General features: G+C 30.5%; 1 protein-coding gene and 1 long non-coding RNA gene across 2 annotated transcripts; both read left to right on the plus strand.

Moving 5' to 3' along the window:
- Nucleotides 1-2,015: 2,015 nt before the first annotated feature.
- Nucleotides 2,016-3,042, plus strand: LOC121222477 (aquaporin SIP1-1). The gene has a single exon (XM_041103338.1). The coding sequence runs from the start codon at nt 2,247-2,249 to the stop codon at nt 2,976-2,978; it is 732 nt and encodes a 243-aa protein (XP_040959272.1). The 5' UTR covers nt 2,016-2,246; the 3' UTR covers nt 2,979-3,042.
- An 8,923-nt stretch (nt 3,043-11,965) lies between these two features.
- LOC107915949 (uncharacterized) lies at nt 11,966-13,082 on the plus strand. The gene is made up of 2 exons (XR_001689325.2): nt 11,966-12,442; nt 12,781-13,082. It is a non-coding gene; the product is annotated as an uncharacterized lncRNA (long non-coding RNA).
- Nucleotides 13,083-19,607: the final 6,525 nt, after the last annotated feature.

Consider the following 19,607-nt stretch of genomic DNA (forward strand, 5'->3'; position numbering starts at 1 on the left):
TTTTCTTCTTTGTTTATTTAATTCCTTTTAAAAAAAATCAAATGCTTTATTTATTTTATTTACTCAATACTTTCATTATTTTTGTTTTATTTTTACACTTTTTGCGTTACCATTTATTATTTGTCATTCTTTTTTATTGCACTTATTTTTATATTATTACCTTTATTATTCTCAATTTTTATATTTCATTATCATCATTATTATTGCCATCATTATTAGTATTTAATTCATTTTTATTGTTTTAGCATTAGAATAGTAATTAATATGATTATTATTATTTGGTGTTGTTATTATAATCACTTCTTTGTTATTATTGTATACCTTTATTTACCTTTTAAACTTTTTTTTACCCATGGAGTTATGTTATATTACTTCATTATTGTTGTATTATACATTACGTTTAAAATATTTGTTCGCTCCCACGCGATGTTTGAATGAATTAAACACATATCTTATCAAATATCGCATTAGTGCTTATTCAAATTCAAAAAAAGAGATTTTCAAAATAAGATAATATTTTGAGTTTGAAAATTCGAAAAAACGTGCCTTAACGTGTTAGGTTTCGATTTCTCATTTGACCAAATAGCCAAGTATCCTCTTAAAATTTCAAAGTATGGGTTTTGGAAACCATAAGGTGATCTTGGTTTCGAGGGTTTAAAGTATCGTATCCTAACGTGCTAGATGTGATATTCTTTCAGAACAAGAGAATCCTAAATTCTAACCCATGTTATTCGAGTTTTTTAAAGGATTGTATTTTTTAAAACTCTTTAACGTTTTCAACTTTCGACAGTTAGATATCAATTAATCAACTAGGTACAAATTTTGGGCGTTACGAGGGTGCTAATTCTTCCTCGTACGTAATCAACTCCCAAACCCGTTTTTTTAAATTTCGTAGACCAAAATCGTTGTTTTAATAAAATCAAACCATTTATTAAAAAACAACCACTTTTCGAGGTGACCCGATCACACCTCATAAAAAATGATTGGTGGGGACTCTCATATTCGTTTTTTTTCATTTTCAAAATCTCAGTCAACCTCGTTTTACGAAAGAATGGTTTCGACAATACAGATATAAAACTCATGTTAGTTTGGGATATAGTTTATTGTATTATAGATGCACGTTAATCTTAATGATTGGATACATGTAAATTGTACACACAACTAATTCAAAAATTAAAAATATTGAGCATATCAAATTATAACATGTGATCTAAAAATTAACTATCAAATTATAACAGTGAAGCAATCAGTTTTTTCCCGATAAAAGAAAGTTCAAAATACCAATTTCATTTTGAAGCGATTTTGAGTGGGAAGAAAAGAGATATGGATTAGGTATTTATAGAATAGAAGTCGAGTCGACTTCCATTTACGATAGGCAAATAAATTTATGATATTAAAATTTTATGGTATATACATAAATTTTGATAGAGTGAAATATATTTATTTATACTATTATTTAAATCTTGAATGAGTTGATGGTACAGTCAGTCAAGCATTAATTAGATTAAAAAAAATAAAAAAATCTCATTTCGTATTTAAAATAAGATATATTATTTATGAGTACTTTAAATTTTCATTTAAAAAAACAAAAAAAATTGAATCTTTTGATATTTGAACCACGCCAATATAATTGGTAAACATTAAATTTACCATTCAAGTAAAATTTTATTTTGATTTTTACAAAAAAATTAATTTTATTATGCTCATTTTATTAACTCCATAAATATTATATATATATATTTTAATAATGTTGTTAATTGAGTTATTGTCACATATTAATTCGACACAAACTTAAGATTGATGTATTCATTTAGTATTCTTAGCTTGATGTATTTATGAGTTTAAAATTGGTTTCACATACATTTAAATCTATTTTTTATTTTAATATGTTATTATTAATTAATTTCAAATTATATATTGTATATTATTTTTAAACCTTAGAAGTTTTAGATTATAATTATGTTTTTGTTAAAATCTTTTAAGAATTGACAGTTATATTAAACTCAGATTATTTTGGAAACAAGCCTAAGTCATAATAAAAAAGTGTCTTCCAACATTTATTTTTTTTCTTTCACAAAACTCAAAAATTAAAACAAATCCCTTCTCTGAGAAAAAAACAACTATATTTTAATAAAAAACCATAAAAAATAAACAAATAAATTTGAAGAGCAGGAAAAGAAAGGTAGGCTGAAGATTCCCATTCAGAGGCTTTCTCCAGGCCAAAACAGAGCTCAGTATCAGCAGCCATGGGAATCATTACGATAGCCATTGGAGACGCCTTGTTAACCTCGATGTGGGTATTTTCCATGCCGCTCTTAAAGATTTTCACCTTCAAAATCGTCGGTTTCCTCGGCGCCCAAACGTTGCCTTTGGCGACTCTCATGGTCTCGACGCTCCTAGTCAGTATTTTAGTCATGATTTTCAGCTTTATCGGCAACGTTTTCGGCGGCGCAAGCTTCAATCCCGCCGCTTCCATGACTTTCCACGTTGCGGGTCTCAAGAAAAACGACTCCATCCTCTCCATGGCCGTCAGATTCCCAGCTCAAGCCGCCGGTGGAGTCGCAGGCGTCAAGGCAGCTCTGGGTTTGATTCCTGCGGAATACAGCAACACCCTGACTGGACCTTCCCTGAAAGTGGACTTACACACGGGAGCCGTCGCGGAAGGACTGTTCACATTCGGACGAAGCCTTGCACTGCTGCTGATAATGTTTAAGGGTCCAAAGAACGGGTGGGTTAAGCAATGGTTGGTGTCTTTAGCGACGGCGATTTTGGTTCTAACGGGCTCCAGATTCACGGGAGCTCCCATGAATCCTGCAAGTGCATTTGGATGGGCATATGTTAATAATCGACATAATTCATGGGAACTTTATTATGTTTATTGGATCGGTGCTTTGTTTGGGGCAACTTTGGGTGCTTGGGTTTTCAGATTCATGGTTTCTTTGCCACTTCCACCACCAACCAAGCAGAAAAAAGCTTGATTTTTAGGTAAATGATTCACTAGTTTTATTAATAATAAAAAACCTTCCTGGCATTTATGATTCACTAGTTTCTTTTTCGGCAAATTATTTGTGGATTACTTGATCAAACATTAAAATAAATAAAGATAGATCATAGGAAAGTAATTTTTGTTGTTTAATTTGAATGTGTAGTAAGGATGGGTAGGAATGGTAGGTAGTAGGCTCTGGTTCAATTATAATGCTCAGCTACCTGAGTTTGCCTTTCTTCCACAAATAAATAAATGACTTACCCCTAAATTTCTAATTTATATTTATATTTTACAAATATTATCTATTGTTTGTATTTCAATTATTCTATTTATTTTTTACAAATATATTTATGGCTTCAATTGTAAAATTATAAAAATAAAGAATATTTTTATTTATATATAAAATTATATATTGTATAACAAATCCATGGTGGACCCCTTGTCGGCGTACCTAATAAAAATGATGCTGAATCAAATTATTGCTGACGTGTGACAGCGGTTGAGTGTTAAATCCTTTGAATTTACTTCTTGGAAGTTTGTTTCCTTTTCCTCTCTTGCAAATTAGGAACTTCATATTTTATTATTATTATTATTATTAAACTCTTTTGTTTTATTGTTCAAATAGGTTTGCCTTTGTTTCTTTATATAATCTCATTTTTCATTTTTTTTGAGAGTAGAATATATTTTATCACTAAATTTAATATTTTTTGACTTTAAAATTTGGAAGTAAATAAATTGAGAAGTAGATAATGGACATATTTGAGAGAGTTTGCATAAAAATTTAAATATAGTAAAAAATAATTTCAGTATAATATAAACATAATAATGTTTGTCATTAAATTAATGTAACAAAATTTATAAAAAATGTTTTTTAAATAAAACAAAATCTTAAATACTATTTCTGTTAACATAAATAATGATCTACAATATAAAGTAGTGAAATGATGATTGAATGCAAATCATTATTAACTGTCCAATTTGACCGGTAACATCTTGTTTTCCTTTTGGGATATGGGTGTTACACTTTTTCTAAATCCACTTTTATAGCCATCCACGATTTCTTCCCTTTCTTAGTCCGCATGAAATGTATAATTTACTAACCAGTGGTAATATTGTCCATAATGTGTCTTCTTGCCATGACACTAACTTGATTATGAGCAATGAAGGATGGAAGAATGTGTCTGAACTGATCGAAAATGATTTTTGTGACAACCTTATACAAGACGTTGCAAAGACTTATTGGTCGAAAATGGGAGAAAGAAACAAGATTTTTAATTTTCAGTATGAGAACCAAGAGCGTACTATTAACAGAAGAGATGGGAATCTTACCAAAAAAAAAAACATAATGAACCCAAGAATAAACATCGGACTCGACTGTATCCCACTGACTTTGGTAGAAAAGAGCGTGAAAACCATCAGGGCTAGGAGCTTTTAATGGACCCATGCTAAACAAAGCACTTCTAACTTCCTCTACACTAACGGTCAAGGTTAAAGATTCCATAGTGCTAGAGTCGACATACGGAAAGTGACAACATAAAGGGAAAGCAACACATGACAAATCATCCAAGTAAAAGAAAGAAGAGAAGAAACGAATAGCTTTATCATGCAAACTCTCATTATCATAACACTAGTTATCCCTAATTTTCAAGGCAGAAATTTTATCAAAATTCCGCCTTATAAGAGCTTTATTGTGGAAAAGCTTTGTATTACAATCCCCAAAATGGACCCAATCCATCCTCGATTTTTGTTTCCAGGGTAATTCTTCTTCATCAAGAATATTTTCATATTCTAAACGTAACTTTGATTCAATATTTATAAGGTACCCGGAACATCTACAATCTAAAACAACTTGAACTTTACCAATACGATGGGCAATCGACCGTTTTCTTCTGATAATGTGCCTGAAAACATCAAAATTCCACTTTTTAAGGTTTGTGGTAAGAGAAGTGAGATTAACTATAATATCAGTATCATGTCTCCAAATATCACAGACGAAATTGTTAAAATTCGAATGAGAAATCCAAGATGCAAGAAATCGGAAAGGTCTCGATTGAACAACTTGACTGAGACTAGAAAAAGATAAGGAAATTGGTCTGTAATCAGATTTGAAATGAGGAAGATGGAAGAAAAAATCATTTGAATAAAGTTGACTCCATTCACTATTACTAATTGCTCGGTCTAATCTTTCAAAGATAACCCCTCTTTTCCACATGAACTCTAGACCTTTAAAGGCAAGATCCATCAAACTATTACTAAGGATAAATACCTGAGATAACTTGCACCCAGAAAAAATAGGACGACCACCCTCTTTTCATCTGGAGACAACACTGAATTGAAGTCCCCCAACAAAACCCATGGCTTGGAAATGGATTGAGCAATATGATCCAATTGGTACCTAAAACACTTTTGGATCCCCCTTGTTTTCTCGTACAACAAAGAATAAACCGTGGATCATTAAGAATAGTTTGGATCTGAACAGTATTTCTCCAACAAATCCATAAACCCCCAACATAGCCTCTAGTTTCAATTTTGTGAGAACAATCCAAACCAATTTTAGAAATGATTCTATCAACCTTCGAACCGCTGACTCAAGTTTCAAGAAATGTCGCAACATCAACATTAAATTCAGCAAAGTAATCTCTAACCACGTTAACAAACTTAGGCGATGTATACCCTTGACAATTTCATACAAAAATACTTGGTAACATCTGACAAACCATAAAGTGAAAGACAAACATCAACAAATCCACCTTAAACATCTAAGGTAGTCATCTCATTAGAACCAGGAGGTACCCCTTGAAAGTTATTTTCCTTTGCAATCAAGCCTTTTGAACTGGTCCTATCAACGAATTTCGTCATAACTTCAGCAACAGAATCACGACCGACTACCTTCACCTTGAATTTGCTGTCTTTATCCTATATATTGTGAGACCCGTTCTTAAAAATTTTAAGGTTTCCAATTTTTGAAAAAGAAAAGGAAGCAGACGAATTCATACCAGTAGAATGAGAATTGGGATCATGATTTTCTACAAATTTAATCACTAAATGAAATTCTGGATTTAAGGTAGGCACATTAGATTTTTCTACTGAATTGCGTGAAGTGCCTTGGGTTAACAAATTTAATTCCCTATTGGAATTATCATGTGAAATGCGAACAGGGGTTTCTTTATAATTAACGTCGCCTTCGATACACAAATAAGAAGTTGGGTTCAATTCGATAGAAATGAGAGAGATAGCCTATAGGGAATATTTAGAACCACCAGGCCTGGAACCCATCCTAAAATGCCCATAACTCTCATGTTTTTGAGATCCAGTAGAAACTTTGGCATTTTGCTTGGAAGCCCCATTAACCGTTTTGGAGGAACCAACAACGTTTGGGTCTACCAGGCCTAACGCCTTATCCATTTTTCTTGATCCAGCCCTTGACCCATAGCAATTTCTTCTACAAGCGATCGTGGAACCCCAAAATCCTGAATCTGTTCATCACTATCCCTGGGAGTTGGCCCTTCTTCACCTAAGGGGTTCTTATAAATGGCAACCCCTTTACCTTTCAACTTTGCTGAATCAGTGGGATTAGATTCCCCATTAATTGCTTGGTTCCCATCCATCAAATCATGGAGAATGTTAAAAGTGAGATCTCACTGATCCTGTTACTTTCCTTTCTTCCAGTCCAAGTGTTGATTTTCGGTCAAGTCTATTATTCTCTTGATTAACCATCATCCATGGCCTAAACATATCCGAGTCGTTCTTGTTCTCATACAAAATCGGATTTTCTTGGTTCATTTCCCCCAACACTGGAACACGGTTGGAAACGGAGGAGCAAGAATCTTTGAAGTGACCAAAATGTCCACAAGAAAAACAAATATTGGAATGATTCAACATGTTGAATGAAAACCAATGGCTTGTTAAGGTCAAGCAAAATTGTCATACGAACAAAACGACCCTTTTGCGTACTACCAGTGTTAACATTCAATTTTATCGCATGCCCAATCGTCTCCTCGATGCTCTTTAAAACACTCTGTCGATACATAAAACCAAGAATTCCCGGAAGTCAAATCCAAACAATCACTTTGGAGGGAATGGTTGGGAAGTGGAGAAGGATTCTGTCCATGGCTGAGCCGTTAAATACTGTCCAAAAACAATCCAAGGTCCTGCAATGAGGGTCCAAGTATAATCCAATTCCTCTTGGAACTTCACCATGAAATAATCATTTTCCAAGTCCATAATTTTAAGGGGATAGTTGGTTTCCGAAGGTGATAGATTTTGTTCGAGAGTGTTTGGAAACCTATTTTCCTTTCCAAAAGTTTAACCACAACCGTATGAAACGTACCTTGATATAAGATTTGATGAACCTTATCAAAGAAACGAATTGAGGGTAAACCATCCTCTGTTCCCGTGGTAACATCTCCATCAAGAAGTTGTAAGTCATCATTATCTTGTTCGATCATATTCTTTTCTGTATCACTCGAAGCACCAAGCAACATGTCTTTGAAAGAAACTCCTAAGTTAGCAGGCTTTTTAATACCAATAGAAATCCCAATTTCGTCCACCGCCATAAGGAGATCTTCCTCCCCCACATCATTGCTACGCATACGAATTTTTTTGGTGGCCCTATCCTCTAAAGAGTTCAACGAAGAAGAAGAAGCCATTGTAAATGTTAGGGATCGTCCCGATTAAGCAACGAACAAGTAAAAATAGTAGAAGAAATTGAGAAGATAAACACACAAATTTAACGTGGAAAAACTCCTCCAAAGAGGATAAAAAACCACGGGCAAAGATAATTTTATTATAATGGCAAAAGAATGAAGAGTACAAAAGATGGAGATAAAACTAAACCCCGAAAACTCGAAAAACAAAGAACCCGAAAAAACGTAAATACAAAATTCTCTGAATGTGTTATGAGTTCTAATCTAATGGGTGCATTTCTTAAGGTTGTAAAAGAGCCTATTTATAGGCTAAATTCATATGTCAAATAATAATAAAATAATCTAAACTAATCAGTGTTTGACTGAAATAAATAAACAGAGTTTAACTAAAAGATTATTTTTCTAATTTGACTAAAATAGGAGTCATACTTAACAAATCTCCACCTTGACTCATATTTCTACAACGCCATCTTTGCCAAAGCCCGCCACGAGCCTATCTTGAACTATGCAGGGAATTAACTGAGTCGAATATGTGCTTAGAAACTGGAAGACTTCTAGCCTTCGACTTGTACACTGCCAAATCAAAACTAACCCGGGTCTGATTTTCACGAACACAGTGCCCTAACTTTTCAAAACCTGCATCCAAAAGAGAACCTCTTTTCAACGAAACGGTCATACATTTTTCCCTCCTATGACCAAGTTGCCTCCGCTCCAAACGAGTTGACTTAGACTCTGTAACGGACGAGGGACGTCCGATTTCACCGGTCACTGTAGAACCTTCCAGAATATAAAGACTGCCAGTTCTTTTACCTTTGAACAAAACGAGAGCTCCACGAGATACTTTAATGCCGCTCGACTCGATGTTGATTCTGCATCCTTTCGAGTCTAAAATACTCAATGAGATGAGATTCTTTCATAAATCAGGTACATACCTGACATCTGAGAGTGTCCTAATCGTCCCATCGTGTATCCTAATTTTAATAGTACCAATACCAATTACCTTACTAGATGAATCGTTTCCCATGCGCACAACTCCACCTTCAACCGAACTGTATGTAGAGAACCATTCTCTATTGGGACACATGTGGAAAGAACATCCCGAATCTAGGATCCACTCGGACGTGAGCTTGGAGTTATCACTCGTTGACACTAACAAGAAATCATCACCGCTTTCATCGGCCAAATTAGCATCAGCTGCATCTTCCTCGTTACTCTCAGCAGCTCTTTTATTTCGCAGTTTATAACAATCTGCTTTGACGTAACCTAACTTTTTACAATAGCGACACCTTTTGTCTCGTTTCTTTGATGCTATCAAAACGGAAGCTTGCCTATCTGTCTTGCTATCCAAATGAAGCTCATTGTCGAGTTTGTCTCTACTCAACAAATGACCCTTCACATCTTCGAACGAGAGTTTGTCTCTGCCATAAATCAGGGTTTCCCTGAAAGACTTGTATGAAGGGGGTAAAGAGCACAATAATAGCATAGCTTGATCTTCATCATCAATATGAACCTCAACATTCTTTAAATCATTTAAAAGAGTAATGAATTGACTCATGTGATCTCTAAGAAGCTCACATTCGTTCATGCGAAACGTAAATAGACGTTGTTTCAACACTAAACGGTTAGCCAAAGACTTAGTCGCATAAAGAGTTTCTAACCTTTTCCACAAGGCGGATGAGGTCTTCTCCATCAATAGCTCCTGCAATACCGTATTCGCGAGGCACAACTGGATTGCAGATAAGGCCTTTTCATCAAGCTCTTCCCATTCTGTTTTATTTAGATTCTCAGGCTTTTTCCCGGTAACAACCTTTTTCAAACCGGATTGAACTAGAATTGCCATCATCCGAACTTGCCACAGATTGAAATTTGTCTCACCATCGAACTTTTCAATTTCAAACATTGTTGTTGCCATATCTGAATGGGCTGATCTTTGAACTAGCTCTGATACCACTTGTTAGGGATCGTCCCGATTAAGCAACGAACAAGTAAAAATAGTAGAAGAAATTGAGAAGATGAACACACAAATTTAACGTGGAAAAATTCCTCCAAAGAGGATAAAAAACCACGAGCAAAGATAATTTTATTATAATGGCAAAAGAATGAAGAGTACAAAAGATGGAGATAAAACTAAACCCCGAAAACTCGAAAAACAAAGAACCCAAAAAAACGTAAACACAAAATTCTCTGAATGTGTTATGAGTTCTAATCTAATGGGTGTATTTCTTAAGGTTGTAAAAGAGCCTATTTATAGGCTAAATTCATATGTCAAATAATAATAAAATAATCTAAACTAATCAGTGTTTGACTGAAATAAATAAACAGAGTTTAACTAAAAGATTATTTTTCTAATTTGACTACAAATAGGAGTCATACTTAACAGTAAATTAACAAAAACCTAAAAGTTCAATATTAGCTTGTAATAAGTTGATTTTGTCTATAAACTAGTGCGTGTTTCTGGGTATTCAAAGCTTAACTTTCTTATTAATACTACATTTTTCAAAGTAATTTTTCGTGATAAAACTTGTTACTCTCAAATGAAAATGTAATCTATAGTATCTTGAACAATTACATTATTTAAAAGTTAAACTACCAAATTTGGAATTAATTAAATTAAGTTTCTTTTTTTATTGTATGGAACGACAAAAACTAAGGGAAGATTTAGATGATGGCTGTCGAAACCATTTTTTTTATTTTGAAAAATGGTTATCGACTTTTGAAAATAAAATGGGAGTTGGAGTCACCACCGATCCTTTATTGAGGCGTGATCGGTACACCTTAAAACAATTTTAGGTCTACGAATTTTGAGAAAATAGGTTCGGGAGTCGGTTACACACGAGGAAGGGTTAGCACCCTCGTAATGCCCAAAATTGGTGCCGAATTGATTGTTTAATTCTTAGTGTCGAGAATTTGAAAAGATTTTAAAATACGATCCTTTGAAAAGAAAATTTGAATAAAATGAATTGTATGATAAGCCTCATTTATTTCAAAGAGATAAATTGTCACACTCAGTAAGTTAGAGTACAACATTTTAAATCACCAAAATTAAGTTTATCTCCTAACTTTTAAAACCTATGCATTTTTTAGAAGGATATCTGATCATTTGGGTCAAATGAGAAAATCAAAATCCAGTAAGTTAGGGCTCGATTTCACAAAATTCCTAAATATCGAATATTGCCTTTATTATTATTTTAAAAATTCTCATCTCGAGGAATCAACATGTCATGTCCAATACATTAGGACACGGCGTATCGAATTCCCGAGAATGAGCTTTTATTTATGTGTTTTGATTAAAGAAAATCTTCGATTATTTAGATTCAATGAGGAAAATTGGAACTCAATACGTTAGGGCTCAATTCTTTCGAAGATTCTAAATATCGAACTTTGCATTATCTTGAAAGTTTTTGAATAAATCGGTTTTGATATTAAACCATATTAGACATGACTTTTTGAACGAATAAAGCACAATGGAATAACAATGCACGACACAAGGTGATAATTTATAAACCACAATATAAGTTAATAAACACTAATAATAAATGAATACCAAAAAACAAATACCATATGCATAAATACAATAATTTCACATCACATGTAAATATCAACATTAACATTCAAGAATTATTAATCTAAAAAGGGAAATAAAATGTATTCACAAAATAAAATAAAAATGAATTCAGGATTCAAAATATATATATATACACAAAATTTAAAAAATAATTAATATAAAAATTTCAAACAATTTAATAGTGGAACTAAAAATAAAATGTTTAAGTAAATTCTAAAGCAAAAATTTGTAAGAAAATAAAGGTGAATAATTTTTAAAATTGATATATGTTTTGATTTATAAGTAAAAAAAATCTTAATGTAAATAATAATATATATAAGTTAAAGTAATTAAGATAGAATAGCAAATTTAAAAGGAATAAAATATTTGTGCATAAAAATAAGTAAAATTTACAATTTGAAATTAATAACGTATCATTATATATACATATGTATACTAAATTCAATTCAATATTATATATATATGGAAAAACATGAGATATTATTATGAAAAATTTTGAAGCTAAACGTATATTTTTACACATATGAAGTTAATATATATATAAGTTATACTAAGATAATATAAAATGTATATAATAAAACATTTATGAAAATAAGTAATAATACATAAAAACATAAAATAATATCATATAATAAAATAAAAGGATATTTATAATAAGATTAAGTAAAATAATAATAATAATAATAATAATAATGATAATAATGGTGGAAACATTAAACTAATTAAATAGAAAAAAATAACACAAAAAAGATTAAATTGCAACTAAAACGAAATTAATCGGGAAATAATCGTAAATAAAACAAAATAAGGGCCAATGTGCAATACTCGAATAACATGGAGGACTAAGCAGAAATATTCCCGCCCTATCAAAACGTAGCGTTGCATTGGACTAAAATGAAACAAAAGAAAATTGAGAGGTTAAATTTAAAAAGAAAAAAAGGACTGGATTTAAGTGCGCTAGAAACGCGGAAGGACCACGTGCGCAAATAACCCATCCTCACGAAACACGCGGATCCTCCCCGGGTTAGGTCACTGCGCAGGCCGCAACCTCTAAACGGCGTCGTATCAATAATTAACATAAAAATAATAAAAACCTAATCTAAATCTAATCTGCTATTTGAAAACAAAAGAAAACTAAAAAAAACCTAAGCACTTTGCGCCACTTCATGCCCTCAGCCGTTCAGAGGCTCCTTGAATGCTCATTCGACTCCGATTACGACGGAGTAAACAGCATTCAAGCAACAGGTGACTCTCAGGCCTTTATCTTCTCGCCTTGATTTTATCTAGTGCACCAAAATGAAGCGAAAGAGGAAAGAAAATAAAATAAAATAAAAATAAGATAAAATAAAATTTGAAATCACCTCCTTAAAAACTGTTGTTCGTCTCTTTTTTATAATGCTTTTTTTTGTATTCAATGTGTGTAACCCCTTTTACAATATTTCTAATGGCTCTTTTATAGCCAGGTTTACAGAAGAAAATAAAAATAATAAAAACAGAAAAACAAAAACCCAATCCGTTCTTCTTTTTTGTTATTTCGCTGCTATTATTTGTTGCTTGTTTGTGTGAATCGGTTGCAAGTACAGCTGGAGAAGGCGCGCGTGGACCTGGCGCGAAGGCGTAGCACGCGCGGGGATCTGACTCTGCTACGGCGCGAGAGCAGAAAGCTGCTGCTGCTGAGGCGCGAAAGCATTTTAGAAACCCTAAGGGTTTCTGGGATTCGGGTAGTTTAGTTTGGGCTTTAATTGGGTTTGGGCTTGTTGGGCTAAGTGGTTTGCTGGGTTTAGAATTAGGTTTAGGTTTGGGCTAGAGTCTAGGCAAATTGGGTTTGGTGAAATTGTTTGTAATTTGGACTGTTTAATGAATTGTGGTATTTGGTTTTTTATTATCTATTGGGCCTGGCAATATTGGGCCATTACAGTGGCTTTCATCTCTCTCCCACTAACTTGCTATTTATAGTTAGGTTAAGGAATTAATTAAATTTAATTAACTTAATTAGATGGTTATAATATATAATTAACTCTTTTAATTAGAAAATAAGTTGATGAGTAATCGAACTCGACTATCCATGTTGTACATTTGACCCTTGGTTCAATTGCTAATTCAATCCTCTGACATTTCTAATTTAAAACTTGCTAGTGATTGTACATTTAAAGTTTAGTTATTTATTATAATTAACTGTTTCTCGGTTCAATTACTTGATCGTCCAATACTATACTTTCAATTTAAAATTCACTGATTCTTCTTTTCATGATTTCAATGGTTCGATTTATGGATTTTGACTTCAAAATCGTATTTTTTGACACCAACTAAAATTAAGTCGTGCCATTACACATGTAATTACACTCAAATAAAATTACCTTATAATTGTCAAAACACTTATACATGATATATCTTTTTTAAAAATTAAATACAATTTTAAGTTATGAAAATTAAATTATAAGCATGAACATGTATGAGTGTTTGGGGTGATTATGACAAAAAAATTTTAAAGTTATATTATAAATCCTAAAAATATATATTATAAAAAAGAATCTATATGTATTTTATATTTAAGTCCTAAAAATAATTCTAAAGCTATGGACAAAATGTATATTATAAAAATAATTTAAATGTTATAAAAGTATGATAATATACTCATTTATAAAAAAAAGGTATTTCCAAAAGATATTAACATAACTTATTTTCATGCACATGCTATATATTATAAAAAATAATATTCTTATTTGTAAAAAAAATATTATATTTTTTCCATAATTTATTTATAAAAAATAAATTTCTAAAATTAAGGAAAAAATTATATTATTTATAAATAGTGTAATGAAAGTTATTGGATACTTTATAAAACATTTTTTTAATAAAAGTTATATATCATAAAATTTTATATTTTTAAACCTAATTTAGGTATCATAAAAGGGTTATAATTTAGAATAATATTTTTTTTCCAAATTGAGTTTATAGAAATTTTTATAATCAAAGCTAATGCCTTTTGCAATATGAATCCAAATATTATGCAGTAGAAGTTAGTTATTCAAATACAAAATATTTTCTTGTACCATGATGTGTGGTATGATACTATTTAAAAGAATTGAGCCAAAAAGAAGCACTAGAGACGGTTTACGAACTATTTAATTTGAGATATTCGAAGCTTTGAAATGTGGTTGAAAGAACTTTTGTTATTCTAAAAAAAAAATCTAATATTAACATCACTTAAGTATAACATAAAAAAAGTTCAAATCGTACTAGTGGGTTAGCTGCATACTTCATAACTTCATTTTTAAGTTAAATTGAGATGATTCATACTTTGAATAATACATCGAAGGAGATATTTATAATCTTAATGAACTCGATGGCTATATCTTCAATGTTAAAGAGGGAATAGGTTAACAAATATAAAATGCTAGAGCAATTAAATAAAATTTAATATTACGTAATCGTATTATCGATTACTTTTTTAGATTAACATATTGTATATGATTATTAGATTTTAATTTTTGTTACTGGTTTAGAAACTTTTTATATCATATTGATAAATTTTTTTATAATAATTAATACTTTTTAAAAATATAAATTATGTAACTGTGTATGTACATTTTGTAATACCAAATATGATATAAAAATTATAATATAATTACAATCTATCAGCCAAATACATTTAAAAAATTATAATTCTATTGTAGTTACTATCATAATTGTTAGGGATCGACCCGATTAAGCAACGAACAAGTAAAAAAAAGCGAAAAATTTGAGAACTTAAAAACACAAATTTAACGTAGAAAACCTCCTCCAAAAATGATAAAAAATCACGGGCAAAAATAATTTTACTATAATGAAAAAAGAACGAAAAGTGTAAAAAATGGGAATAAAAAAAACTAAACCCTGAAAACCTGAAAACAAAGAACTCTCAAAACATAAACATAAAAATTCTCAAAAGGTGTTATGAGTTCTAATCTCTAATGAATGTTTTTTCTAAGGTTATAAAATAATCTATTTATATGCTAAATTTATAGGTCAAATAAAAAAATTATAATTTAGACTAATCAGAAATTGATTAAAACAAATAAATAGAGTTTAACTGAAATATTATTTTTTAAATTTAATTGAAATAAGAGTCATACTCAACAATAATAATTATATTTTCATTAAATAAATATGAGATATCCAAAAATATCCTAATTTAATTTCAAATCCGAAGAAATTTATTTCCAAAAAGCAAGCTGTACTTATTATCCCTTATTAATTCCAAGTTTTCATTTCCAATGACAAGCTTTGAAACTAATTAATGTTCTTTGTTTTTTGCTGTTAATTGGATGCTACATAAAGTTTTTTTGGTGATAAGAAAAGGCGACAAGATCAAACAGTTAGTGAAAAAATGGAGACGAGCAGGCGCATAACAGCAACTCAATCTACGTTAATCTCTTTGTCTGAGTCTGAGGTGAAAGACAATGAAGAACGGATTCTTTTGAAGCTGCAGAGTGGTCTTAAACATGCTGATCAATATTACTATTGGATGGGTCGAAACACACCTTTCAAAGAACTAATTATTGGTTACACTCGACGAATTGATGTTCCGTTAAGCTCTGAGAGATTTCTTTTTGATGGTTCACCTATAAACCCATTGTTTTCAGCCAATCGTTTGGAGCTGGAAGATGGTGATTCCATTGATGTTATTCGACGTGATGTATCCGCCAGCACTGAGACGACACTGATATCCCTGCCTCGGGCCAAGGGAGAGATGCAGATCACTTTGAAAGTGGGTCTATTTGGAACTGATTATCACTTGCTGTATTTGATTGGGCGAAGGACGCCGCTACAATATCCGAAGAAAATCGGATTTTTATATTCAAAATCGATAGCTTATAGATCCTAAGAAAACTGCCGATGATTATAAGATGGAAGATGGAGGTATCATTTGTTGGATGCCGCTTTCTAAAAACAAATTTTCCTAGTTTTATTTTGTTTTTATCATGGTTTTGTTATAGTGTTGTTTCGTGATTGTTCACATTTTCATAGTTTTTGTTTTGTGCCGTTTATTTTCTTTGAATGTAGAAGAGTTTTATTTTACTTTTAATTTTTAGTTTTATTTGGGGATATGCAAGATTTGTTAATATTAAGGTAATCAAATTTATTAAGAATTGCTTTCTGATGGTTTTATCATGATAAATCATAATAATGGTGGTTGATTTAAGATAATGATGAGGAAGATGAGCCATTTAAGACTTGAATTGTTGTGTATCATTGATATTGCTGGTCTTTTGGGGGTTTTTGATAATTTTTTCTTAATTCATTGATGTTTATGGTTGGTTTAATTTGATGACGGTGAGGTCAGATGTAAATTTTAGCGATTTGATCAAGTGAATGTATTTCTAATTTATTATAAATTTTTTAAAACCCCAATTTTGATTTAAAATTTTGATAGATTAGCTTTAAGCCTAATAAGGAAATGTATTGATGTGTTTTGGAAGGATGATTGTATCATTTAAAATGAAGGGTTTATATTTGACTTTGAGTCAGAATGAAAGTTTTTATTTTTTTTAATTTCTAATTAATTTGGTGATTCTCATTTAAGTTTTATAGATATACTAAAAACATTTGTTAACCCAATTAAAAACCATTGAGAAAACATTAATTTGTTTAGTGTTAATTGGGTAAATTTTTTAGACTTTAACATTGTTAAACTTAGGTACTAATTTGTTTAACAGAAACCAAAATAAATACCTAATTGGAACAAATATATATAAATACTACATTGAACATTAATGCCAAAATCAGGTACCATTTGGTACTTTAACCCTTCTTTAGCCTTCATCAAAAACAGTAGAAGTTAAAGATTTCCCACCACCATTGTGACCAGTTTCATTTTTCCTACGGCAAACATCTTATCAAGCTTCTTGAGAATGTGATTTGCAGGCAGCATTTACCTCTTCCTTCTTAACAATCATTTCATCTTTCTCATTCACAATCTTGTCTCTTGAGATCATTTCACATCATATTTTTCCTTGATAGCTTCAACTTGTTTTTCCTTTCACTTCAATGTTTTCATCTTTCAGGCTTAATTCAGTTGACATAACATCCACTATAGCCTTGTAGGATTAATTCATATAAGGAGTATCATCATCATCATTGTTGAATATGTTAGCTTTGTTGTGGCAACACTAGGGTAACAACTTTGGATTTTTAAAAATTAAAAAAAATATATGTTTTTTTAATTAAAAAAACATTATAGTTAGAAAATTTATGAAAGTGAAATTATTATTATTTAATTTTAAAAAGCACCAACCAATATTAATTTTTAATTTAAAAAAGCACTTTAATCTGTAAATAATAAAATTTAAATTAAAAAGACTTTTCATCTTTTTAAAAATTAAAACTTAATTAAATAAATAAATTTTAGATTTTCCATTATTTTGTCACAATAATTGTGATTATGTAGTTATAAAAAATTAAATAAAAATATTTTATATTTATATTTATATTTTCATTTTCATTTTTAATAAATAATTTTTATTTCTATTTTTTGAAAATTAAATAATATATTTAGTAAAAAAATAATAATGTGATTTTGAAAATTAAAAATTAGTTTGGCACATATTTTTATGTAATAGAAACATGAAAAGTAAAATAAAAATAGGTTAGTTATTTGATATGCATGGAGGGTAATTTTTCAACTTCATAAATAGAGTTAAAATTTTTCCATGTCTATGTTTTTTTATACATTATTTTTTAAATATATGACTTGGGCATATGAACAAGAGAGACTTATTGGTCTTGAACAAACGAGGTTTGTTGTATGGCCAGTGTAGGGAAAGTTTGAATTTTGTGAATATTGCGTTTTTGAAAAGTAGACTCGAGTCAAGTTCAGCAATGAGATTCACAAAACTAAAGATAGGATGGATTATCTCCATTCCAATGTTTGGGGGCCTTCTCCAACAACTTCAAAAGGTGGTTATAGATATGTATTAACCTTTATTGATGATTACTCAAGAAAGGTTTAAATGTATTTCCTTAATCACAAGGATCAAGTGCTTGTCAACTTCAAGCAATTTAAGTCCTTGATAAAAACTCAAATAAGGAAGAAGATCAAGCGACTTCGTTAAAAGCTTGTATGTGTTTTAGGGAATTTAGTTAATGGGTCAATTTGACCTTAGTTATACAGTTCAGATTCCTTCTATGTCAATTTAACCTTGCTCAGAGAGCCAGTTCACTATACTTTAGTTATGATTTAAGTTTTAAGCACTCACCATTTAACAACTTTACACATGTTCTCTAATTTGTATCACACCCCACTATATCTTTCTCCCTTGAAAACTTAAATATAAACCAAGTGAATCAATTAAGTTTATTGATAGTTATGCACTTGAAATAATAGTTCCTATATAAACAAGGATAAAGTGTTACCTCAGTACATTTTACCTAATAAAAGCCCATAATATATACAAGTTTATTTAGGTTTGAGAAGTCACAATCAATTACGATCACGTTTCTTCTTTTAAGTAATCATATAAAAGGCCTTTATTTATCTTCATAAATGCTAAGCCCATAATATATACAAGTTTATTTCTTGTGTTTTTTTAATTTTATAATTTTTTACAATCTCTTTTTGTAAAATTTAAATAATTTAAATATTTTTTTATAATTTTCAATATTTTTGAATTTTTATAATTTTTATAATTTTCAATTTTAATTAATTATTAATGTGGCATACATGTGATGCTACATCAACATCTACCAACTATGTCATGAAGTTAATAAAAAAGTTTTTTAAATGAGTTTAATAATTTTTATAGTTTTAAAGAAAATTAATTTTTACTAAATATATATTTTCTAAATTTTTATATATTTTTAATTTTTAATTAATTGCTGATGTGGCATACATGTAGATGCTGATATGACGTACATGTAGATTATGATGTAAATGTCACATTAATATTCACAAGTCATATCATGAAGTTAACGTTTTCCCATCCAAATTAAGGTATTTTAACAAATGATAAAAGTTAAAAGGGATTCGAAAACTTAACAAATCCCTTGCCATTGTTGAAAGGATGAGATATTGAATTCGATTTTACTTAAACCAATCCAAAACTTCGAGTTGGCATCTAAAATTTTCTCTTTTTGCAGCCAAATATATATCAAATTCAGTTCTATCTCGAATAAATCCAACGCCATAATTTGTAAAATTCTATAACAATAAAATATAATCCACATATCAACTTACAGTATCAAATACATAAATTAAATTTAAAATTAAAAAGTAATATCTTTCAATAAAAATATTAAACTTACCCTCGAATCTTCAGGTACTTGTTTTCAACGACTTTGATCATTATTACCAACTGAGATAGATGATGGAGAAAAGATGACTTCGATTCTCATACTCCTTGAAAAGTTGCTTGAATTCTTCGCTAATGAC

The sequence above is a fragment of the Gossypium hirsutum genome, chromosome D10 (assembly GCF_007990345.1).
Source record: "Gossypium hirsutum isolate 1008001.06 chromosome D10, Gossypium_hirsutum_v2.1, whole genome shotgun sequence".
Lineage (NCBI taxonomy): Eukaryota > Viridiplantae > Streptophyta > Magnoliopsida > Malvales > Malvaceae > Gossypium > Gossypium hirsutum.